At 50.1% G+C, this 26,234-nt stretch overlaps 1 protein-coding gene across 2 annotated transcripts; it reads right to left on the bottom strand.

The window, feature by feature from the left end:
• Positions 1-246: 246 nt before the first annotated feature.
• LOC143927259 (oocyte zinc finger protein XlCOF7.1-like) lies at positions 247-25,637 on the bottom strand. Of its 2 annotated transcripts, none has more exons than XM_077451260.1 (5): positions 25,236-25,637; positions 22,963-23,115; positions 22,082-22,240; positions 16,550-16,616; positions 247-3,706 (listed from the first exon to the last, which is right to left on the bottom strand). In XM_077451260.1, the coding sequence occupies exons 2-5, from the start codon at positions 23,026-23,028 to the stop codon at positions 3,015-3,017; spliced, it is 984 nt and encodes a 327-aa protein (XP_077307386.1). In that variant the 5' UTR covers positions 23,029-23,115; positions 25,236-25,637; the 3' UTR covers positions 247-3,014. The 2 variants fall into 2 exon arrangements, with proteins under 2 accessions (XP_077307386.1, XP_077307387.1); XM_077451261.1 differs by having other exon boundaries at positions 22,963-23,092.
• Between the last annotated feature and the right edge of the window lie 597 nt (positions 25,638-26,234).

The raw sequence follows: 26,234 nt of genomic DNA, 5'->3' as shown, positions 1-26,234 counted from the left end.
ACAGTGGGTCTGGTGCATTTTTGGTCTGTTTCAGGTCCGAATTCAGTCCAAAATTCGGGCTGAAATCGGTCCTGAAACGGTGAACCAGCACACACCGGACCACTGCTGGGAGACGAATGCGGGGATGGTGTGAACCCAGCCTTAGAGAGATTTTTTATTTCACCTGTATTTCTAAACTAGAAAACATGACCCGTCGGTTCACATTCACAAAAGGGGAATAACAACATTAAAGAGACACAGCCCCCCCCCCCCCCCAAGTGCAATAGAAGTCTTCTATACTCTGCTTGCGTCCACAAACGTTACTGTGAGGCCGCCATCATTGGTGGGTACCAGGATGCAATTCTCCACATTTGTTTGCCTAGCAATGCCACGTTGCAGCGTCCAGATGAATGTCAATGGCAACATTTGCAGGAGAAAGGAACGGAAGTGGTGAGTCCGAAGGCGGCATAAACATGACAGCAGATAACTGCATATGTCTGACTTGGTTCATCGTGTCTGTAAATGAGACTTTAGCGGTACTCAAAGCTTCGGGAGAGAGTTGGACAGTGAACAAGACTGAATACAAATCCGGCTGTGTGTTTCCTAAAAGATTTTCAACAGTTTTTGCAGATATTTGTCTGAAAAATATTATATAATTTTCTGATCAAAACTTTTTTTTTAATCTTTTCCAACAGGGCATGAGACTTGACCTGTGGCATGCTTAAAGTTGTTGCGATACTATATCCGACCACTAGTTGGAGACAAACAAAAAACAGCTGTGATCCAATGAAGTGTGTGTACAGCCAAAACTTTTTTAAATTGTGTTTGGATGAAGCGATGGGGAAATTTACTCTCGCTATTTGTTCTGGGGTCCACTGTCTCCGATAAGGAAATTGATAGAAATCACAAACGTTAGGGCTGTCACCACAACAGGAGGCGAAGGGAAATCTGCCACTGGGGACACCTGTTTCTTACACTGTAAAAAAAAAGAAAAAAAGAAAAGAAAAGCTTTGGCTTTACGTACAATCTAATTTGTCTCAGCTAACAACATGGAGTTTTGATTCCCCCCCCCCCCCCAAATCCTGTTCCTGACAATCTCTCCAGCCTACTCAGATTGAACCATAAGTACCTGCTTCACTATATAAGCAGAGCTTGAAAGGAAAACAATCTTCCTCTCAAATGCCGCATATGTAGTAGTGATGTTGCTGGAGATTGATGGTTTGGATCAGTAGTGATGGAGGCAGAACTTGAGAGTCTGGATGAGCAGCAATAGAGGCAAAGCTTGGGGGGTCTGGATGAATAGTGATATATACAGAGTTTGAGGGTCTGGGTGAGTAGTGATGTAGACTGAGCTTGAGGATCTGGATGAGTAGTTATGGTGGCAGATCTTGGGGGTCTCAATGAGTAGTTATGGAGGCAGAGCTTGAGGGTCTCAATGAGTAGTTATGGAGGCAGAACTTGGGGGTCTCAATGAGTAGTTATGGAGGCAGAGCTTGAGGGTCTGGGTGAGTATTTATGGAGGCAGAGCTTGAGGGTCTCAATGAGTAGTTATGAAGGCAGAGCATGAGGGTCTCAATGAGTAGTTATGGAGGCAGAGCTTGAGGGTCTCAATGAGTAGTTATGGAGGCAGAGCTTGAGGGTCTGCATGAGTAGTTATGGAGGCAGAGCTTGAGGGTCTGCATGAGTAGTTATGGTGGCATATCTTGGGGGTCTGGATGAGTAGTTATGGAGACAGAACTTGAGGGTCTGGAAGAGTAGTTATGGAGGCAGAGCTTGAGGGTCTGCATGAGTAGCAATGTAGAGAGAGCTTGAGGATCTGCATGAGTAGCGATGTAGGCAGAGCTTGAATGTTTTGGTATGTAATGACAGAAGCATAGTCTAAGGGTCTGGATGTGTAGTGATGTAGACAAAGCTTGGGGGCCTGGTGAATAGTGATATAGACAAAGTTTGGGGTCTGGATGAATACTGTCATACGCAGAGTCTGAGCGTTTGGATGAGTAGTGATGGAGGCAGAACATGAGTCTGGAAGAGTAGCGATAGAGGCAAAGTTTGGGGGCCTGGATGAGCAGCGATGGTGGCAAAGCTTGGGGGTCTGGACAATTAGTGATATTGACAGAGTTTGAAGGTCTGGGTGAGTAGTGATGTTGCTGGAGATTGGGGGTCTGGGTGAACCGTGATGTTGTCTGAGCTTGAGGCTCTGGATAAGTAGTAATGGAGGCAGAGCTCGAAGGCCTGGATAAGTAGCAATGGAGGAAAAGCTTGGGGGGTCTAGATGAGTAGTTATGGAGGCAGAGCTTCAGAGTCTGGGTGAGTAGTGATGTAGACAAAGCTTGAGGGTCTAGACGAGTATTTGATGAAGGTAGAGTTTGAAGGTCCGAATGATTAGCGATATAGACAGAATATGAGGGTCTAGATGAATAGTGACATAGGCAGGATTTTGGGGTCTGGATGAGCTGCAATGAAGACAAAGCTTGAGGGATTGGATGAGTAGCGATGTAGGCAGAGTATGAGGGTCTGAATGGGTAGTAATGTAAAGAGAGCTTGAGGGTGTGGATGAGTAGTGAAGGATACAGAGCTTAAAAGTCTGGATGAGCAGCAATAGTGGCAAAGCTTGGGTCTGGATGAGTAGTAATGGAGGCAGAACTTGAGGGTCTTGGTAAGTAGTGATGTAGATGAAGCTTGGGGGACTGAATGAGTAGTTATGTAGGCAGAGCTTGAGGGTCTGGATGAATAGTGATGTAGACAGAGCTTGAGGGTCTTGGTATGTAGTGATGTAGATGAAGCTTGAGGGTATGTATGAATAGTGATGTAGACAGGGCTTGAGGATCTGGATGAGTAGTGACATAAGCAGACTTCTACTGTCTGGATGAGTAGAGATGGTGGAAGAGCTTAAAGGGTCTTGGGGCAGCAATCACAGTTATGAATAGTGGGACTTTTGCGGGACGTAATCCAACACTGTTCAGAAGTTGGTGGTAGAGCCAACCATAAGAGGCTCTCCTCAATCACACCTTTTTTTTTTATAACACAGCCTTAACTCAAGCAAGATTTTTGTGGTTCTTGCGGTGTTTCACCAAGTGCGTATTTTGGGAAAAGCTTTTCCCACACTCAGAACAGACGAAGGGTCTCTCTCCTGTATGAATTCGCTGATGCCTGGTGAATGCGGACCTATACATAAAACATTTCCCACAATCTAAGCAAACAAATGATTTCTGCTTGCCGCTAAAGTCCATGCTCACAAAAGACGTTGAATGGTAGAAGGGCGGGAACAAGGACTCGGACTTGTGCAGCCCCTGGTGTGTAATAAAATCCTCTGCGTTGTCTAAACACTCTTGGCACTGGGAACACTGGTAGGCAGTCTGAGCCACATCTTCCAGGTTCATGATGAGATCCAGATCTTTGGTAAGTTCTGTCTTCCAGGTGGTTGCAGGGAGAGGGCTTTTTGCCTCTTTCCTGAGTGGGACCGGATTGCCCTTCCGACGTTTGCTGGGAGGAATATAGGCGTACTGAGCCCTTAGTCGTTCCGTCACAGACTCTGCCACTGTTGGTTGTCTTTCAGAAGACCGCTGTTCATCCTGGACAGCCACAGATCTTGTACTCACAAGGGAGGAGTTTGGACTGGGTGGTCTGTCTTCAGAATAGCATTCAAATTTGGTGGAGGATGCGGTACAGTCAGAAGGAGACGCAGGAGATGGATTTGGGGCGTTTTCATCACAGCTCACAGACAAAACTAAAAAGAAAAAGGATTTTTGTATTTGCTCATTTATAGTTATCTATCAAAGCAGGACAATGACTAAAAGACCAACAAAAACTTATAACTAAAGGCTTCTCAAGGCAACGTTGCATTGAATTGAATAGTAGAGGTACTGCGTTGTCAGTCACTCTATAAAAAGGCAACCTTTTAGTTGTTAGTTTTGGGTAGAGTAGGGAAAGGTTAGAACCCCTGTCAGGTTTTTACAGCAAAATTAGAAGAAATGGCTATGACTCCTTAACCACTTTCAGACCGGACCATTTTGCTGGTAAATGACCAGAGGTCTTTTTACACTTTGGCACTGCGCTGCTTTAACTGGTAATTGCGCGGTCATGCAATGTTGTACCCAAACAAAATTTGCGTCCTTTTCTTCCCACAAATAGAGCTTTCTTTTGATGGTATTTGATTGCCTCTGCGATTTTTATTTTTTGCGATATAAACGTAAAAAGACCGCAAATTTTGAAAAAAAATGATATTTTCTACTTTTTGTTATTAGAAAAATCCAATAAACTCAATTTTAGTCATACATTTAGGCCAAAATGTATTCAGCCACATGTCTTTGGTAAAAAAAAAGTCAATAATTGTATATTTATTGGTTTGCGCAAAAGTTGTCACATCTACAAACTAAGGTACGTTTTCTGGAATTTACGCAGCTTTTAGTTTACGACTGCCTATCTCATTTCTTGAGGTGCTAAAATGGCAGGGCAGTACAAAACCCCCCCAAATGACCCCATTTTGGAAAGTAGACCCCCTAAGGAAATTGATAAGAGGCATGTTGAGCCCATTGAATATTTTATTTTTTTGCCTCAAGCGATTGAATAATGACAAAAAAAAATTTTTTTTTTTTTTTTTACACAAAGTTGTCACTAAATGATATATTGCTCACACATGCTATGGGCGTATGTGAAATGACACCCCAAAATAAATTCTGCTGCTTCTCCTGAGTACGGGGATACCACATATGTGGGACTTTTTGGGAGCCTAGCCGCGTACGGGGCCCCGAAAACCAAGCACCGCCTTCAGGCTTTCTAAGGGCGTAAATTTTTGAGTTCACTTCTCACTACCTATTACAGTTTTGAAGGCCATAAAATGCCAAGATGGCACAAAACCCCCACAAATGACCCCATTTTAGAAAGTAGACACCCCAAGCTATTTGCTGAGAGGCATGTTGAGTCCATGGAATATTTTATATTTTGCCACAAGTTGCGGGAAAATTACAAACTTTTTTTTTTTTTTTTTTTTTTTCACAAAGTTGTCACTAAATGATATATTGCTCACGCATGCCATGGGCATATGTGAAATGACACCCCAAAATAAATTCTGCTGCTTCTCCTGAGTACGGGGATACCACATATGTGGGACTTTTTGGGAGCCTAGCCGCGTACGGGGCCCCGAAAACCAAGCACCGCCTTCAGGCTTTCTAAGGGCGTTACAGTTTTGAAGGCCATAAAATGCCAAGATGGCACAAACCCCCCCCAAATGACCCCATTTTGGAAAGTAGACACCCCTAAATTTAGGGGTACACTAGTGAGACTAGGTAATAAATGGCGGGTGCCCTGAAACTATAAAAAAAATAACTAACCAACCAGCGTCACCTGTAACAGTTATATGGTGATCACTGGTGAAAGGGTTAACTAGGGGGCAATCAGGGGGCTTTATGCGGTAGTATATGGGGGTCCCTGGCGCTATAAAAAGCTGCGGCGAACCTAAATACCTACCTGCCTAACTAGCGTCACCTGTGACACTAATACAGCGATCAGAAAAACGATCGCTTATTAGGCTGGGTTCACACTGGAGCGATGCGGGAACGCCACGAATGCGCGGCGGGTTCCCGCATCGCATGCCTCCCGGCGGCAGTTCACACTGCCCTATGCGAACTGCTGGGAGTGTCAGTGAAATGTTACTGACACCCCCAGATCAGTTCGCATATCGCAGTGCGATCTGCAAACTCGGATCGCATGGTGTGAACACCCATGCGATCCGATTCTGCTGCGGGCCAAAAAAAGGGTCCCGTGCGAATTTGCGGCGGGTGCGGCGGGTGCGGCGAATGGCTGAACTCGAATCGCACAGAGATCGGATGTGATTTGCACTGCAGTGCGGTGCGAATCACATCCGTTCTCAAACCGCTGCAATGTGAACCCAGCCTTAGTGACACTGGCGACGGGGGGTGATCACGGGGTTAAACCTTTATTGGGGGGGTTAGGGGGGTACCTTAGAACTAAAGGGGGCTAACCCTAACTGCCCTAACAGTTATTAGTCACAAATGACACCCGCCGGGTGATCAGGGGGTTAAACCTTTATTAGGTAATAAATGGCGGGTGCCCTGAAACTATAAAAAAATACCTAACCAACCAGCGTCACCTGTAACAGTTATATGGTGATCACAGGTGAAAGGGTTAACTAGGGGGCAATCAGGGGGCTTTATGCGGTAGTATATGGGGGTCCCTGGCGCTATAAAAAGCTGCGGCGAACCTAAATACCTACCTGCCTAACTAGCGTCACCTGTGACACTAATACGGCGATCAGAAAAATGATCGCTTATTAGGCTGGGTTCACACTGGAGCGATGCGGGAACGCCACGAATGCGCGGCGGGTTCCCGCATCGCATGCCTCCCGGCGGCAGTTCACACTGCCCTATGCGAACTGCTGGGAGTGTCAGTGAAATGTTACTGACACCCCCAGATCAGTTCGCATATCGCAGTGCGATCTGCAAACTCGGATCGCATGGTGTGAACACCCATGCGATCCGATTCTGCTGCGGGCCAAAAAAAGGGTCCCGTGCGAATTTGCGGCGGGTGCGGCGAATGGCTGAACTCGAATCGCACAGAGATCGGATGTGATTTGCACTGCAGTGCGGTGCGAATCACATTCGTTCTCATAAACCGCTGCAATGTGAACCCAGCCTTAGTGACACTGGCGACGGGGGGTGATCACGGGGTTAAACCTTTATTGGGGGGGTTAGGGGGGTACATTAGAACTAAAGGGGGCTAACTCTAACTGCCCTAACAGTTATTACAGTCACAAATGACACCAATGCAAAAAAAAAAAAAAAAAAAAAATGACATCGGTGTCACTGTGACTGGGGGGCAGGGGTAATTGGGGGGGTGATCGGGGGGTAAAGGGGGGGTGTGAGTGTGCCTGGCATGTTCTACTGTGTGTGTAGAGTGTTGGTGCAACTCACCGATCCGCTCTCCTCCGTGTCGGAACGAAAAATACCGACACGGAGGAGAGAATACATCACTTCCTCTCCTGTGTTTACATTACAGGAGAGGAAGTGATGTCACCGGGGATTTCCATTCGTCGAGAGCGATCGCGAGGGGGTGGCCATGAATGAATGGCCGCCCCCTCATCCCGGATCGCTCTCGACGGAATGCCGACCGCCGCAGGCACCGGGGGGGGGGCCCGATCGGGCCCCCCACCCGCGGGCAGGCAGGGACTTATATATACGCCCATATGCCTGCCCGTGCCATTCTGCCGACGTATATCGTCGTGCGGCGGTCGGCAAGTGGTTAAAGTGGTTGTAAACCCTTACAAACCACTTTGACCTACAGGTAAGCCTAGATTAAGGCTTACCTGTAGGTCCAAGCAATATCTCCTAAACCTATATGGTTTAGGAGATATTTGCCCGAAAACGGGCACCTCTGTCTACGGCGCATGCTGGCATTCTCAGCGATGGAGCTGCCGCGCGTGTCGGCTCCCTTGCGCATGCGCGGGAGTGATGTCATCGTGGCTTCGCCGAATGACAGCGGCGGAGCTGCGAGACCCCACCAACAAGATGGATGCGGCGGACTACAGGGGACAGCGGCGACTTCGCTGGCTCCTGTGTCAGGTAAGTGACACAAGTGACACATAATGGGCTACTATGCGATGCATAGTAGTCCATTATGCTTTGCCTTTGCAGGGAATGAAAGAGGAAGTAAACTCATCAGGGTTTACTTCCTCTTTAAGAGTGTTGGTAGCATTAATATTTTGGGGCACTGGTGACAGTCACAGCCAAAGTCCTAAACATTCAACTTTCTGTCCACCATTGTCAGCAACAACAACCAGTATAGCAAAGTACATGGCCAATGGTAGCACTATATAAATCCAACTTAAAGAAATAGCCAGCACTGCTTAAAGTAAGTTCTAAATGATTTTTAAACAAACATGTTATACTTACCTGCTCTGCGAAATGGTTTTGCACAGAGCAGCCCCGATCCATCTATTTTAGGGTCAGCCCGCCAGAGATCCTAGCTACTCCCCCCGCCACTGCTGCGTGCCCCCATAGCAAGCCGCTTGCTATGGGGGGCACTCGTACTTGCTCATTCTCAAACTCAGCTCTGTGTGTCCATAAGACACACAGGGCATGCCTCCCCCTCGCCCCCTGCTCCCTCCCCACTGGCTGTGATTGACAGTAGCGGGAGTAATTTACTCTAAGCTAATGAGGAATAAGAAAGCAGAGAGAGCCTCTGCTCATTGCTGGATGAAGATCGTGCTTAGGTGAGTATTAGGGGGGCTGGGGGGGAGCATGAAAGTTAAAAAAACCTTCTTCCTTTGCAACCACTTGCTGCCCACCCACCATCAAATGACGGAGGAACGGTGCGGCTCTTGTCCTGAGTGGACATCATATGACGGCGCCGCAGAACGGTTGCTGTCACGTGCCCACGCTTCGCTGCGATCGTGGCTGTGCTGCCCACCAAGTCTTTCTCGATCGCCTTTCAGGACAACCCCGGAGAGGATAACGGAGAAAACTTACCCTAGGGTGGGACTACTGCCTGCAGTACCTTCCTGCCGAAGGCTTGATCTGCAGCAGGCAGTAAATCCAGACGGTAGTGCTGGAGAAACGTTGAATAACTGGATCAAGTGTCAGCCTTGCAAATCTGTTCAGGCGTCGCACCGGCCCTTTCAGCCCAGGAAACTGTCATAGATCTGGTAGAATGAGCAGCAATACCTGAGGGAGGTATTTCTCCTTTTGCTTTATAGGCTTCTGCCATAAGCTTAAGCCACCTACCCAGCGTACTTTTTGAAGCTTTCTCTCCCTTGCGTGGGCCTGAGAAGACCACAAAAAGGGCGTTTGACCTTCTAAACTCCTTGATCATCTTGAGAAATTGCAGCAAACATCTTCTCATATCTAATGTGTGGAAAGCCTCTTCCCCTGCATTAGCTGGAGTTGCAGAAAAGGTGGGCAACGCGATTTCCTGTGACCTATGAAAGGCTGAAGATACTTTGGGCAGAAACGCTGGGTCTCTCTGAAGTACCACTCTGTCCGCAAATACCCTTAAGAAAGGTTCTGTAACTGCCAAAGCTTGTAGCTCACCAATTGTCCTCGCTGAGGTGATGGCCACCAGAAAAATCGTTTTGAGAACCACATTCTGTAGTGAAGCTTCCAGTAAGGGTTCAAACGGAGCTCCCGAGAGACCCTGCAAAATGGTAGACAAATACCAACTGGGAAAGTCTCTAAGGGCTACTGGCCTACTTCGAGCGAGAGCCCTAAAAAAATCTAGAAATTGAAGTTTCTTTTGATAATGTCTTTTCAAAGAAAACTGAAAGCCGCCACTTGAGTCTTCAGGGTGCTGGCTGTCAGACCCGTCTCCATTCCCTCATGGAGAAACTCCAGAGCGGACACCACGCTCTTGACTTGGAGGTCTCTGGACGCACACCAGGAACTACATTTTTTCCAGACCTTCATATAAATTGCCTGTGTGACTTCTTTCCTTGTCCGAAAGTCCCTTTGCTTTCAATAGGTACTCCTCAGAAACCAGGCGGTTAACTGCAGAAACTCCACTTCCAGATGGTTCACTGCCCCCTGGGATAGCAGATCCTTCCTGGACGGTAACTTCCATGGGAGTTCCGTGGCTAGATTTAGAAGCACCACGAACCAAGGTCTTTTTGGCCAAAATGGAGCGATTAGAATCAGATCTGTCTTTTCCTCTCTGAATTTTCTTAAAACCAGCGGAATAAGAGAGAAGGGGGGGGGGGGGAGCGTAACACAGTTGGTAATGCCAAGGGTGGGCAAAAGCATCCAAGCCTAACGCTTTGTCCCCTCGGTGAAGGGAAAAGAATTGTCTTACTTTTGAATTTTGTTGACTGGCAAAATAGGTCTATTTGCGGAAGACCCCAAGACTTGGAAATCATCAGAAAGACTTCCTGATTCAGACTCCACTCTGCTTCTATCACCTTCCTCCTGCTTAGAAGATCTGCCAACAGATTCTGAGAACCTTTCAGGTGAACTGCAGATAACAAAGCCATGTTTTACTCTGCCCAGGCCAGCAAGAGGTTGGCCAACTCCATCAGACCTTTGCTCCTGGTTCCCCCCTGCTTCATTATATAGGTTACTGCAGTTGTGTTGTCTGACAACACCTGAACGTGATGACCCCTCAAACCTACTGAAAGGCCAACAGACCCAGAAAAATTGCCTTCAGCTCTCTCCAGTTGGAAGACCTTTGGGCCTCCCTCTTGGACCAGACCCCCTGAGAAGTCTGACCGTCCAGGTGAGCCCCTCAAACCCAGGCGCTAGCGTCCGTCGTTAGACGCTTGTCCAGGGGAAAAGCCCAAAAAAAGGCCCTTTGTTAGGTTTACTTGATCTCTCCACCACCAGAGAGCCCTTTTTGTCTTTACCGAGATCTTTATCTGCTTCTCTAGGGGATCTTGATAGGACCAATTGTGTAGAATGTTCATCTGAAGGGTTCTGGAGTGTAACCTGGCCCATTGGATGGCAGGGATTGCTGCTGTAAGCAGACCCAGCACTGCCATGGCTGACCTGACCGAAACTGGCTGGTTGCTCTGGATTTGTTTCACTGTTGACTGTATCTTTTCCCTCTTTTCCAGTGGCAGAAAAACTTTCTGGAGTACTGAGTTTATGGAATAACCCAAAAACCTCATCTCCTGTGAGGGTACCCGATTTGACTTCTCCAAGTTCAGAAGCCACCCCAGACTTTTGGAGGCGAGACTGGGACGCTTGGAGATTCACTAAGACTTGCTCCTTGGAGTCCACAAAAAATAAAAGGTCGTCCAGATAAGGGACGACTGAAATCCCCTTCAACTTCAGGGGTTCCAAGGCTTCCGCCATAATCTTTGTAAAGATTCTGGGGGAGGACGAGAGTGCGAACGGCAGAGCCTTGAATTGGAGGTGCCATACTGAACTCAATAGATCCACTGCCAGGCGTAAAAACTGCCGGGACGCCTGGTGTATGGGTACGTGGAGATAAGCGTCCCTTAAATCCAGGGATTCCATGAAACAGCCCACGGTTAGCAACTTTGTAAAAAATCGTATCCATCCTGAAATGTTTGTACCGTATTGACCTGTTCAGAATTTTTAGGTTCAAAATCAAAACGGTACTTCGCTGACTCACTAGAAATATATGGGAGTAGAAGCCCCTGCCCTCCTGACTTTCTGGAACCTGGATCATGACTTCTTGTTGTATCAGTTCCTGTAATAGGCCCATCATCGCAGAAGCTTTCTCCCGGTCCCTTGGTAGGGCTGTTACGTGCTCGGGGGCGGCTCTGAAAACTCCAGCCTGCAACTCTGAGCAATAACACTTTTCACGAACAGACTTAGGGATATCGAGTCCCACTGCACGTGAAAAGCTGACAATCTCCCCCACCCCCCACTGGGGAGAGATTGTCACTTACTTTTAGAGGCCTGTTCTGGGGGAGATCTAAAGAGAACTCCGCCCCTTCCTCTACCCCTCTGGGAGCCCCACTGGCCCTTAGGGTCCTGGTCTTTACTCTTATGGGACTGCTGAAGAGCACGAAAATTTTTCTTGATGGTTTGCTTTTTCTTAGCCGGAAACGCCCTTTTCTTGTCGGCTGTCCTGTCAAGAACCGACTCCAGGTCAGGCCCAAAGAGAAGATCTCCTGAAAAAGGCAAGCTACATAGCTTAACCCTAGACGCTGTGTCCCCTGACCAGGTTTTCAGCCAGATTTCCCTCCTAGCTGAATTTACCAGAGCCGATCATCTTGCAGCTAACTTAACTGACTCAGCTGAAGCATCAGCCATATACTTGACCGCATTCAAGATTAGGGGAAAAGATTCTAAAAGATCTTTGCGAGACGTACGCGCTTCAACATGGCTTTTTAAGTTTCTCCACTCAGCACTCCAGGTTCCTGGCCACCACTGTGGTGGCCAAAGCCGCCTTTAGACTAACTGATGTTGCATCCCAGGCTTTTTTGAGGATGGAGTTGGCTTTTTTGTCCATCGGATCCTTTAACCACTTGGGGACCGCCCACCGGGGATGTACGTGATTTTTTTTGAAGAGGGATATCTCGGTAACGGCAGCAGCTGCTGCCACAACCGAGGTGTCCATCTCTTCAGGCGGCGGTCCTCTGTACGATAACGGTGGTCTCCGCGGCGGATTCGCCGCGAGATCACCGCTATCGGCGGCGGGAGAGGTGCTCCCCCCCCTCCCGCCGCCCTCCCGCACCTTCCGCCGCTTACCGGAGCCGTCGGTAGCGGCGGAGGCGATCGGGTCCTTCCATCTGCTGGGCATAGAGACAAGTGAGGCTAAGATGGCCCCCACTCGTCTCTATACCATAGCAGGGCGGAAGCGACGTCAAAACGTCACTTCCGCCCATACCTCTTAAAGGTATATTTTTTTTTAAATGTCAGATTTTCTTTTTTTTTTTTTTTTTGCATTTTAGCCCAAATATGAGATCTGAGGACTTTTTGACCCCAGATCTCATATTTAAGAGGTCCTGTCATGCTTTTTTCTATTACAAGGGATGTTTACATTCCTTGTAATAGGAATAAAAGTGATCCATTTTATTTTTTTTTTAAAAACAGTGTAAAAATAAATAAAATCAATTAAAATAAATAAGAAGAAAAAAAAAATTTTTTTTAAAAAACACCCCGTCACGACGAGCTTGCGCACAGAAGCGAGCGCATACGTGAGTAGCGCCCGCATATGAAAACGGTGGTCAAACCACACATGTGAGGTATCGCCGCGATCGGTAGAGCGAGAGCAATAATTCTAGCCCTAGACCTCCTCTGTAACGCAAAAAATGCAACCTGTAGAATTTTTTAAATGTCGCTTATGGAGATTTTTGAGGCTAAAAGTTTGACGCCATTCCACGAGCGGGCGCAATTTTGAAGCGTGACATGTTGGGTATCAATTTACTTGGCATACCATTATCTTTCACAGTATAAAAAAAAAAATTGGGCTAATTTTACTGTTGTCTTATTTTTTTATTCAAAAAAGTGCATTTTTTCAAAAAAAAGTGCGCTTGTAAGACCGCTGCGCAAATACGGTGTAAAAAAAAGTATTTCAATGACCGCCATTTTATTCTCTAGGGTGTTAGAAAAAAAACAATATAAAATGTTTGGGAGTTCTAAGTAATTTTCTAGCAAAACATGAAAACACCAAATCTGAAAAAGAGGCCTGGTCCTTAACCACTTCAATACAGGGCACTTTCGCCCCCTTCCTTCCCAGCCCAATTTTCAGCTTTCATCGCTCTAGCGCTTTCAGTGACAATTGCGCGGTCATGCTACACTGTACCCAAATGAAATTTTTATCATTTTGTTCGCACAAATAGAGCTTTATTTTGGTGGTATTTATTCACGACTCCGTTTTTTATTTTTTGCGATATAAGCGCAAAAAAGCGGAAATTTGGAAAAAAAAAACAATATTTTCTTTTTTCTACTTCAATAAAAATCCAATAAAATCAAATTTTGTCATAAATTTAAGCCAAAATGTATTCTGCTACATGTTTTTGGTAAAAAAAAATCCGTTAAGTGTATAATAATTGGTTTGTGTGATCACGGACATATGTACGCAAATGATCATGTACATATGTGTGCAGGTGATCACGTACATATGTGTGCAGATAATCATTGGGACATGTGATTTTAGTGGGACATATGTGGGGGACATGTTTTTATTATTAGGGACATGTGTTTTTATTATTTGGGGACATGTATGTTTTGGGGACATGTGTGGGGACATTGTGTTTATACTGTGTGATGTGTTTACTGTGTGGTGTGTTTACTGTGTACACTAGACTGGTGATCAGTGAGTAAAAAGCTGTAAAAAGCAGCTCATACTCACTGATCAGCAGCCGGCTGCAGCGATCTGCTCTCCTCTCCACAGCGATGACTTCTGTGTGAGGAGAGGAGGAGCCGATTGCCTAGCAACCGGCTGTTTGTTTACATCACATGACGGCCGTGATTGGACACGGCCGTCATGTGATCAGGAGGGCCAATCACAGAGCCCTCCTGCCGATCTGAGATGCGCCGTGTCCGGGTGACACGGGCGCATCGGGATCGCGCCGCTGCGCGGGCGCGCGCGATCCCGCTACTCCTGAATGACGTTCCTGAACGTCCTATCAGGAGTAGGCGGCTCCCACCCGGCCGTATATGTGCATTGGCCGGGTGGGAAGTGGTTAAGATTCCCATGTCCTCAAAGTCCAAATCCATGCACCTAGAGACCTGAGAGAATACCCCATCAACTCGAGGCTTCTTGTTCCATACCTTCGAGTCCTTGTCCTCAAAGGGGAATCTCCTCCTGAGGGACTTGGAGAAAAAAGGGGCTCTTTCTGGATCCTCTTTTTTGACTGAATCCGAAAGGACCCTATGGACTAGAAAAACTCTGCATTTTGTTTCGTCCATACCCTGGTACATCTAGTCATGAATTGACAACTGTACCTTTTCCTCCTGAATTTCCAGAGTAGTGTAGATTGCTCTCAATATATCATCTACCTCCTCCAGTGATAGCTTTTACCGAGAGATCCTGCTATCCTCTTCCTCTTCCTCCTCTGAATCCCTGAGGGAGACAAAAGTAATCCCCCCTTCATCGCCTGAGTCCTCGGTCTCTACTGGTTTATATGAAGACGCCTTAGGACTAGGTGGTAGGTTCTGGGGTTCAACCTGCACTGATGGGCTTTGTATCAGGATGTACCTGACAGGACTTAACGAGTTTGTCAGTTCTTTAACTGAGGAAAACAGATCCTTGTACTGCTGGGACATCTCCTCCTCCTCCAGCTCCTTAATACAAACTCTGCACATCGCCTTCTGCCACGAATCTCTATGGGAGTTCTTGCAAGGAGGACATTTTCTCTGGCTTGGTTTAGTCTTTCCTAGTGATTTTTCCTGAAACAACATAAAGTTTACACTCGCCTAGTGTCTAACTGCTAACAAACCACCACCAAGCCAGTGCAGAGACCAACCACCACAGGCACATGCGAGACCCCTGAACCATGCTGCAGGGTCCGAGCGAAGTCACCTCTGACCCTGCAGCGACAGGCCCCCGACAGGGAGGTACCAACAAAAACAGAAGATAAAAAAACAACAAAAAATACAGAAGCCCATAAGGTAGAGTAGAAAGGCACCACTGCACCCCACCTACCTGGGCTGGACCGGTGCTAGGGGCGCCTGCTTCCGCTGTCTTGCCCTCGTCCATTCCGCCGAGTAGAACAGCTTTCTTTGAATGAATTCCACCATTCTTTTGCATTTCCCGGCCGCCGCATCATCAGGGCTGGCTGGAACCGGAAGTGCCAGTCACCTGACCCGCCCCCTGGTCCCTGCGTTCCAGGCGCTTGGAACCACAGCGCCCCACGCCCCCACAGAGCGCCCTGCGTCGCCGGAAACTACGCACTCGCCGGCCAGGACCTGGATCCGCGAACGGGGACATGCCGCTGACCTACAGCGGCCCCCGCCAGCCACAGAGCCCTTCCTGCGCTAAACCATGGAATCCAGGCACAAGACGCTGGCCCTCTGAAGGACCTCACTCCCCTGAGGCGGCGGGACCGGGAGCCCCAGATCACCCCCCACCCCTGGGGGGGCTGCTGGCTGGCCACAAAATAAACAACAATCACAGGTAAACCTGCTCCACCACCCCGGAGAGCGTGTAGCTTCCCTGGTTCCAGGCACATGCTTCCACCATGGAGGAAACACAATAACTGAAGCCATGGTGGAAGAGGAGTAGTTTTTATTAGCTGGCATGTGTTTCCCGAGAAGAAGGTGGAGCTACACTCTCTCTAGGCTTGTCCTGAAAGGCGATTCGAGAAAATTGGGCTAACTTTACTGTTTAGTTTTTTTTTTTTTAATTCATGAAAGTGTCCCTTTTCCCAAAAAGTTGCATTTAAAACACCGCTGCACAAATACCGTGTGACATAAAATATTGCAACAATCACCATTTTATTCTCTAGATTCTCTGCTAAAAAAAAAAAAAAAAAAAAAAAAAAAAAATAATATATTATATATATATATATATATATATATATATATATATATATATATATATATATTTTTTTTTATTTGGGGGTCCCAAGTAATTTTCTAGCAAAAAAATATGGATTTTAACTTGTAAACACCAAATGTCAAAAATAGGCTTAGTCATGAAAGGGTTATTATTAACGAAGGCAGCAAGGCTAGTCTTATCCAAAAAAAAAAGCCAGGATGTGGATGTAACCAACTGTGTTCCTTGGGCCCACTTTCAAACGCAGGAGATTTTGTGTTTGGCATCTACTTGGAAGATAGGGTGACATGCCAGACCCCCAGATCTGCCCTCCCCCAGCTGTTCTGCGTGCCGATCCTGCAGCCTCCTGAAAAAACACGATGCAAGTATCTCAGGAGGCGGGCAGGACCAGATATACGCCAATCTGGCCTAGGCCGAAATGGTGGCGGGACAGGGCTATAAATAAATTTAAAAAAATTCTGGGGAGGGAGAGGGGGGAGTGTTAAAATGAAACTAACTCCCTTTTGGGAGTTAAATTCTGTTTTAATATGTTAACATTAATAATGAATTATGAATCTAAGTACAGTACTGGATTTAAATACACTTTAAAATGTCACACTACTGGTTGTAGGTTATAGCAAAAAAAAAAAAAAAATGACCACTTCTCGATCACCTGCACTGATGAGATCTAATTCAGGTTGCTCCTCCCTGTGTTGCAGTGTCCCGTCTTCATCTTCCACCTATCAGAAAAGAACACGTTACGCTAATTACACAACTTACACACAGACCGTGGAATGACATGGGTACAGGTTGCATGGATCCGGCGGCGTGACGTGGCTTCTTTGGGGTCTGCGGGTGGAATGGGGCCCCATAAAGTGGAGCTGTTCAGGCAATTTACATATAGAAAACTTGTGTGCAAGATAACACATATCCAGTGCTATAGTCCTAAAGCCCCCACGGGATTTCTAATGATCATGGCTTGATAGACCAGCTGAGCAAAAGCAAATGCTTTGTTAAAGTGGCGTTCCGCCCTCCGCCCAAAAAAAAAAAGAAAATGTAAAAGTCAGCAGCTACCCGAGTTGCAGCTCCATGTATCCATTCTGTCCCGCCCCCTCTCTGTCCTGATTGGCTAACTGACTTTGACAGCAGCGGGAGCCGATGGCGCCGTTGCTGTGTCTCAGCCAATCAGGAGAGAGACTCCCAGACAGCCGAGGGACTCTTTTTTTTTTTTTATATAAAAATAACAAACATGTTATACTTACCTGCTCTGTGCAGTGATTTTGTACAGTGCAGCCCGGATCCGCCTCTTCTCGGGTCCCTCTTCAGGTGTCCATTCAGACATGGAGCTGTGGTTTGGCCCCACCCCCTCTCTCATCATTGGCTAACTGACTTTGATTGACAGCAACGGGAGCCAATGCCGCCGCTGCAGAGTCTCAGCCAATCAGCAGAGAGAGTCCCAGATGGCTGAGGCACTCATGCACATTGCTGGATAGAGATGAGCTCAGGTAAGTAATAGGGGGCCTTCTGCACACAGAAGGCTTTTTATCTTAATGCATAGAATGCATTAATGAATGCACTGCGCTCTGTACACAGAGAACACCCCCGAACCCTGCGCTCTGTACACAGAGAACACCCCCGAACCCTGCGCTCTGTACACAGAGAACACCCCCGAACCCTGCGCTCTGTACACAGAGAACACCCCCGAACCCTGCGCTCTGTACACAGAGAACACCCCCGAACCCTGCGCTCTGTACAGAGAAGACCCCCGAACCCTGCGCTCTGTACACAGAGAACACCCCCGAACCCTGCGCTCTGTACACAGAGAACACCCCCGAACCCTGCGCTCTGTACACAGAGAACACCCCCGAACCCTGCGCTCTGTACACAGAGAACACCCCCGAACCCTGCGCTCTGTACAGAGAAGACCCCCGAACCCTGCGCTCTGTACACAGAAGACCCCCGAACCCTGCGCTCTGTACACAGAGAAGACCCCCGAACCCTGCGCTCTGTACACAGAAGACCCCCGAACCCTGCGCTCTGTACACAGAGAAGACCCCCGAACCCTGCGCTCTGTACACAGAGAAGACCCCCGAACCCTGCGCTCTGTACACAGAGAAGACCCCCGAACCCTGCGCTCTGTACACAGAGAAGACCCCCGAACCCTGCGCTCTGTACACAGAGAAGACCCCCGAACCCCGCGCTCTGTACACAGAGAAGACCCCCGAACCCCGCGCTCTGTACACAGAGAAGACCCCCGAACCCCGCGCTCTGTACACAGAGAAGACCCCCGAACCCCGCGCTCTGTACACAGAGAAGACCCCCGAACCCCGCGCTCTGTACACAGAGAAGACCCCCGAACCCCGCGCTCTGTACACAGAGAAGACCCCCGAACCCCGCGCTCTGTACGCAGAGAAGACCCCCGAACCCCGCGCTCTGTACGCAGAGATCACCCCCGAACCCCGCGCTCTGTACGCAGAGAAGACCCCCGAACCCCGCGCTCTGTACGCAGAGAAGACCCCCGAACCCCGCGCTCTGTACGCAGAGAACACCCCCGAACCCCGCGCTCTGTACGCAGAGAACACCCCCGAACCCCGCGCTCTGTACGCAGAGAACACCCCCGAACCCCGCGCTCTGTACGCAGAGAACACCCCCGAACCCCGCGCTCTGTACGCAGAGAACACCCCCGAACCCCGCGCTCTGTACGCAGAGAACACCCCCGAACCCCGCGCTCTGTACGCAGAGAACACCCCCGAACCCCGCGCTCTGTACGCAGAGAACACCCCCGAACCCCGCGCTCTGTACGCAGAGAACACCCCCAAACCTGTTATACTTACCTGCTCTGTGCAGTGATTTTGTACAGTGCAGCCCGGATCCGCCTCTTCTCGGGTCCCTCTTCAGGTGTCCATTCAGACATGGAGCTGTGGTTTGGCCCCACCCCCTCTCTCATCATTGGCTAACTGACTTTGATTGACAGCAACGGGAGCCAATGCCGCCGCTGCAGAGTCTCAGCCAATCAGCAGAGAGAGTCCCAGATGGCTGAGGCACTCATGCACATTGCTGGATAGAGATGAGCTCAGGTAAGTAATAGGGGGCCTTCTGCACACAGAAGGCTTTTTATCTTAATGCATAGAATGCATTAATGAATGCACTGCGCTCTGTACACAGAGAACACCCCCGAACCCTGCGCTCTGTACACAGAGAACACCCCCGAACCCTGCGCTCTGTACACAGAGAACACCCCCGAACCCTGCGCTCTGTACACAGAGAACACCCCCGAACCCTGCGCTCTGTACACAGAGAACACCCCCGAACCCTGCGCTCTGTACAGAGAAGACCCCCGAACCCTGCGCTCTGTACACAGAAGACCCCCGAACCCTGCGCTCTGTACACAGAAGACCCCCGAACCCTGCGCTCTGTACACAGAAGACCCCCGAACCCCGCGCTCTGTACACAGAGAAGACCCCCGAACCCCGCGCTCTGTACACAGAGAAGACCCCCGAACCCCGCGCTCTGTACACAGAGAAGACCCCCGAACCCCGCGCTCTGTACACAGAGAAGACCCCCGAACCCCGCGCTCTGTACGCAGAGAAGACCCCCGAACCCCGCGCTCTGTACGCAGAGAAGACCCCCGAACCCCGCGCTCTGTACGCAGAGAAGACCCCCGAACCCCGCGCTCTGTACGCAGAGAAGACCCCCGAACCCCGCGCTCTGTACGCAGAGAAGACCCCCGAACCCCGCGCTCTGTACGCAGAGAAGACCCCCGAACCCCGCGCTCTGTACGCAGAGAAGACCCCCGAACCCCGCGCTCTGTACGCAGAGATGACCCCCGAACCCCGCGCTCTGTACGCAGAGAACACCCCCGAACCCCGCGCTCTGTACGCAGAGAACACCCCCGAACCCCGCGCTCTGTACGCAGAGAACACCCCCGAACCCCGCGCTCTGTACGCAGAGAACACCCCCGAACCCCGCGCTCTGTACGCAGAGAACACCCCCGAACCCCGCGCTCTGTACGCAGAGAACACCCCCGAACCCCGCGCTCTGTACGCAGAGAACACCCCCGAACCCCGCGCTCTGTACGCAGAGAACACCCCCGAACCCCGCGCTCTGTACGCAGAGAACACCCCCGAACCCCGCGCTCTGTACGCAGAGAACACCCCCGAACCCCGCGCTCTGTACGCAGAGAACACCCCCGAACCCCGCGCTCTGTACGCAGAGAACACCCCCGAACCCCGCGCTCTGTACGCAGAGAACACCCCCGAACCCCGCGCTCTGTACGCAGAGAACACCCCCGAACCCCGCGCTCTGTACGCAGAGAACACCCCCGAACCCCGCGCTCTGTACGCAGAGAACACCCCCGAACCCCGCGCTCTGTACGCAGAGAACACCCCCGAACCCCGCGCTCTGTACGCAGAGAACACCCCCGAACCCCGCGCTCTGTACGCAGAGAACACCCCCGAACCCCGCGCTCTGTACGCAGAGAACACCCCCGAACCCCGCGCTCTGTACGCAGAGAACACCCCCGAACCCCGCGCTCTGTACGCAGAGAACACCCCCGAACCCCGCGCTCTGTACGCAGAGAAGACCCCCGAACCCCGCGCTCTGTACGCAGAGAAGACCCCCGAACCCCGCGCTCTGTACGCAGAGAAGACCCCCGAACCCCGCGCTCTGTACGCAGAGAAGACCCCCGAACCCCGCGCTCTGTACGCAGAGAAGACCCCCGAACCCCGCGCTCTGTACGCAGAGAAGACCCCCGAACCCCGCGCTCTGTACGCAGAGAAGACCCCCGAACCCCGCGCTCTGTACGCAGAGAACACCCCCGAACCCCGCGCTCTGTACGCAGAGAAGACCCCCGAACCCCGCGCTCTGTACGCAGAGAACACCCCCGAACCCCGCGCTCTGTACGCAGAGAACACCCCCGAACCCCGCGCTCTGTACGCAGAGAACACCCCCGAACCCCGCGCTCTGTACGCAGAGAACACCCCCGAACCCCGCGCTCTGTACGCAGAGAACACCCCCGAACCCCGCGCTCTGTACGCAGAGAAGACCCCCGAACCCCGCGCTCTGTACGCAGAGAAGACCCCCGAACCCCGCGCTCTGTACGCAGAGAACACCCCCGAACCCCGCGCTCTGTACGCAGAGAACACCCCCGAACCCCGCGCTCTGTACGCAGAGAACACCCCCGAACCCCGCGCTCTGTACGCAGAGAACACCCCCGAACCCCGCGCTCTGTACGCAGAGAACACCCCCGAACCCCGCGCTCTGTACGCAGAGAACACCCCCGAACCCCGCGCTCTGTACACAGAGAACACCCCCGAACCCTGCGCTCTGTACACAGAGAACATCCCCGAACCCTGCGCTCTGTACACAGAGAAGACCCCCGAACCCTGCGCTCTGTACACAGAGAAGACCCCCGAACCCTGCGCTCTGTACACAGAGAACACCCCCGAACCCTGCGCTCTGTACACAGAGAACAACCCCGAACCCTGCGCTCTGTACACAGAGAACACCCCCGAACCCTGCGCTCTGTATGCAGAGAACAACCCCGAACCCTACGCTCTGTACACAGAGAACACCCGAACCCTGCGCTCTGTACACAGAGAACACCCGAACCCTGCGCTCTGTACACAGAGAACACCCAAACCCTGCGCTCTGTACACAGAGAACACCCAAACCCTGCGCTCTGTACACAGAGAACACCCAAACCCTGCGCTCTGTACACAGAACACTCCTGAACTCTGCACTCCTGATATTTATTGCCCCTTTAAGATCTTTCCACTGTGCAATTTGGCCACACCCACCAGTTGATGTGGGTCATTGGAGGAGGGGGGGTGTGGTTGAGTTCCTGCACCTATTCCCTGAGCAAAAAAGCCCCACATAAACAAGTCTTACAGATACAACCGGCCCTTTGATGATGACCATAATGCAGATGTAGCCCATAATGATATTGAGTTTGACACCCTCGGTTTAGGGGCTTCACGTTTTTTAAATTCTTTGGGTTATATTTGTGGGATGTTGAACAACTGTATGGCGTTTTGTGACTTATAATAACGTTGTTTCAGTTTCTACATCTTTTCTATTGGGGATATATGTTTTTTTTGGGGAGGGGGAGATGCTCCCGTCTCTGGTGTGTTTTACGATCATCATTCCAAACCCCTCAACCGACACGGTTACTGAATAGTGCCCCACAATCCCCGATTCCACTCACCTCTCCAGACAGCAGCTCGATGATCTTGTTGGTGATTTGTAAAATCTTCTTGTCATTTTTATTGTGCGACAGAGAGAAAGGCAGAGGATCGGGGGTTGGAGACTGCAGGGGTTCGCCTCTGGAGTCCTCATCATCGGTCTTCTTCACCACAACGTAATCCTACAGAGACAGCGGAGATAAGTGGTTCGGCTGAATCAAATTATGTACAAATAAAATGACTTTAAAGCTGGACTCTGGGCAAACTGCTAAACCATACATGTGAAATACATATATGGAGATTTTTTTTTCTTTATTTTGGAACATGGTGACACTAATGTCCACACAAACGTTTCAATGTACTCAGTAGTATGAAATGTCTTATACTTATCAATTCAAACAGCGAAGTATAGATAAGAGCCGCCGTGGTTCACAACCACCTGACTGTGGCCTTCCTCCTCTTGGGCCTCCAGCCAGCTGCAGATCCCTAAACCTACTACAGTGCCTCCCAGTTCCCATACAGCCTCCAACCTCCTAGAATTGCTCAACGTGCCTCTTAACCACTTAAAGCGGTTGTATACCCGCTGAAGTTTTTTTTTTTCTTCCTGACCTGCAAAGTAAAAGGCATAATGAGCTAGTATGCACCGCATACTATTAATATGTAGATGAATGTGGCCTCCGCAAGCGTTGCTCCAGCCATGCCCCCCACCCCGACATGTTTCGTCCCCACTCATCGGGGATTGGTGACAGAGGTGGCAGTTCCCCCAGGTGTTGGAGCGGGAGCAGAAAGCTGCAGCAGGACCTACCTCTGGGTAAAGCTTATGGACTGCTGTCCTTGCTGACAGGTTGGACGGGAGGACAGCTCATACAAGAGACAGCTTATGAGGATGTTGGCTTTTACTAACCTCTCCGGTCAGCAGGTAGAGGATTTCCAGGGTGAGATTTAGAATTTCATCCGTCGTCACCCCCATGTCCGGTCCCTCATGGATGGCGCTGGGTGAGGACACAAGTTGGTTCCACCTTCAGAGTCCCAGTCTGGAAAGAAAGTGAGAGCTCCGCTGTGTGTAAAACATAAACATAGACATGAAATCACCATTCCCTCTGGTTATGTGGAAACTCATTTCCTCCCACACCTTCCTTGATATGATCAAATCTTTAATTCCCAAATTTTAGAAAGTAGCCCAAATCCTGACTGTGACTGGAAAAGTCAGAAGCAGGGAGCATGAGCTTTACCCGTTGGAGAGCCTCAACTCAGACATGGCAGGTGGTGTTGGGGAACCTCTGAAGAGGGACCTCTGCTTCCATACAGAGCAAGAGTTCCTCTCAGCTGTGGCTCCTTTTTTTCCCCTTTAGGCCAGAAATAAAAGAAAAAAAAAAATGTTCTGGGACTCAAAAGGTTTATTAGAAGCAAAAGGCTCAGAGTTCATAAAGAGATTCTTTCAGGACAGAGAAATAAACGTTGCCATTGCTGACCTCTGAAAATACCCGTGTGTCATGTCGATCCTCTTTTCCTCATGGAGGCGATTTCTGACCTTCCTGAATTACATTCTAGTTCATTGACTCATTGCACATGTATGCCAGAGGGTGAGAAGAACAGCTGAGCTCCTAGCACTTTCAGATGGGGAAGCAATGGTAATCTGCTCAGAGACCTGACGTGGGTGACAGCGCTCAGACGCGTGACGTGGGTGACAGCGCTCGGAGCCCTGACGTGGGTGACAACGCTCAGGCGAGTGATGTGGGTGACAACGCTCAGGCGAGTGACGGCACTCAGGTGAGTGACGTGGGTGACGGCGCTCGGAGCCCTGACGTGGGTGACGGCGTTCTGACGCGCGCCGTGGGTGACGGCGTTTAGACGCATGACGTGGGTGACGGTGCTAGGAGCCCTGACGTGGGTGACAGCGCTCAGGCGTGCGCCGTGGGTGACAGCGCTCGGAGCCCTGACGTGGGCGACAGCGCTCAGACGCATGACGTGGGCGACAGCGCTCGGAGCCCTGACGTGGGCGACAGCGCTCGGAGCCCTGACGTGGGCGACAGCGCTCGGAGCCCTGACGTGGGCGACAGCGCTCGGAGCCCTGACGTGGGCGACAGCGCTCGGAGCCCTGACGTGGGCGACAGCGCTCGGAGCCCTGACGTGGGTGACAGCGTTCAGATGCGTGCCGTAGGTCACAACTCTGAGACGCGCCGTGGGCGACAGCGCTCAGAGACGCGCCGTGGGCGACAGCGCTCAGAGACGCGCCGTGGGCGACAGCGCTCAGAGACGCGCCGTGGGCGACAGCGCTCAGAGACGCGCCGTGGGCGACAGCGCTCAGAGACGCGCCGTGGTTTGACAACGCTCAGAGCCGTGCTGTGGGCGACAACACTGAGACGCGTAATGTGGGTGACAAGCCGCCAGCTGTACATAATGGCTCTGGATTGGTTTACCGAGTGATAACGGTCTGTGCAACGTATGTATTCCCCACTGAGGGAGCATTGACCACGTGACAACTTAGGAGCACAATTAGGAAAGATCTAAAGAGCGTTGTCACCTATAACAGGAAGTGCCTTTACAAGGATGATAAAAGCAAAAGACTGAAAACAACTTTTGAACATGTCGCAGCTTATATGAGATCTGGGCTCCTCTTTAGGCTTATAACTGAAGGGTAGAGGAGGGGCAGTTATTGTCATCTTTTGAGGAATAAAAGAGGACAGATGGTGTCCCTTAAATGCTGTAAAGTGACCACACATAATAGTCAGTATATAGAACTCCACAGAGGGAGACACAAAAAGCAGATACATGGTGTGAGGGATAATGAAAGGTTGAAGCCTCTGTCTGTGTCCCTTCCCATTTCTCATAGAGGTGTCAGAGGGGCAGGAAGTGAGGGGAAATCTCCCCTAGGGGGGTCACAACCGCTCAATGCATTCATTGCTCCACACAAAACTGAAAGATATTTTGGGGGCTGTGACATTTTCCTATGACTTCCCAGGTCAATAACAATCCTCATTTCAACAAATAATCCCCCCTGTGGGCCTGTCATGGAGACACAGAGCCCCTGTATAGAGAACACAGGCATTCCCCTATATTCTGTACAAAACATACAGAAAAGTGTCTTCTGCCTGTATTATGTGACCCCCCCAATCTTTACTACCTGTGCCCCCCCAGCGCCATAGATGCCTGCCTCTGTCCATCTCACACACTCACCTTCACAAACAGGCTGGCTCAGGCTGCAACACAGACTCATCTGCTAGAGGGCGATCTTCCTCAAACTCCGGTGTCTTCAGTAGACGCCGCCATCTTGTGTGAGCCCTGCCCATAGACTTCAATAGGGGAAGCCCAGCCTGAGGTGGTGGTGCACCCTTTCACTGCCACACTGCTGGTCTGCAAGGGTTTTCAGCTTCAGGACTCAGGAGTGAGACTGACAGCACATGCTAATAATTTGCATGTTTATGAGGGATCTAAAAATATAACCTGTCTATATGTACAATCCAACGTAAAATAAAACACTAAAAAAATCCATCTAAGCGGACATATATATTTTATTTGTATACCAATTTGTCGACCAATTTAAAAGTATTGGTTCACCTTTACCAAAAATACTGCCTATGCAGATAAGGTGAGTCTGGAGATAAAAACGATCGGGGGGGGAGGTTTACGCCGTCGCCTGTCACCAGATGCATCATGTCTCTTCCCACCGTCGCCTGTCACCAGATGCATCATGTCACTTGTCACTGTCGCCTGTCACCAGATGCATCATGTCACTTGCCACCGTCGCCTGTCACCAGATGCATCATGTCACTTGCCACCGTCGCCTGTCACCAGATGCATCATGTCACTTGTCACTGTCGCCTGTCACCAGATGCATCATGTCACTTGCCACCGTCGCCTGTCACCAGATGCATCATGTCACTTGTCACTGTCGCCTGTCACCAGATGCATCATGTCACTTGCCACCGTCGCCTGTCACCAGATGCATCATGTCTCTTCCCACCGTCGCCTGTCACCAGATGCATCATGTCACTTGCCACTGTCGCCTGTCACCAGATGCATCATGTCTCTTCCCACCGTCGCCTGTCACCAGATGCATCATGTCACTTGCCACTGTCGCCTGTCACCAGATGCATCATGTCACTTGCCACTGTCGCCTGTCACCAGATGCATCATGACACTTGTCACCGTCGCCTGTCACCAGATGCATCATGT

Source organism: Lithobates pipiens, unplaced genomic scaffold, assembly GCF_037356315.1.
Source record: "Lithobates pipiens isolate NorthernLeopardFrog02 unplaced genomic scaffold, aLitPip1_a1.2 Scaffold_23, whole genome shotgun sequence".
NCBI classification, from domain to species: domain Eukaryota; kingdom Metazoa; phylum Chordata; class Amphibia; order Anura; family Ranidae; genus Lithobates; species Lithobates pipiens.
Note: the sequence above shows the minus strand (reverse complement) of the source record. Positions and strands in the feature narration are given on the sequence as shown.

What these genes read in the sequence shown, in the direction of transcription:
- LOC143927259 (XM_077451260.1), bottom strand. Translation starts at nt 23,028, where the DNA reads ATGGGGGTGACGACGGATGAAATTCTAAATCTCACCCTGGAAATCCTC. An exon ending in TCGAGCTGCTGTCTGGAGAG is followed by an intron (nt 16,617 to 22,081) that starts GTGAGTGGAATC and finishes CTTTTCTGATAG; the next exon opens with GTGGAAGATGAAGACGGGAC. An exon ending in ATTAGATCTCATCAGTGCAG is followed by an intron (nt 3,707 to 16,549) that starts GTGATCGAGAAG and finishes TTTTCTTTTTAG; the next exon opens with TTTTGTCTGTGAGCTGTGAT.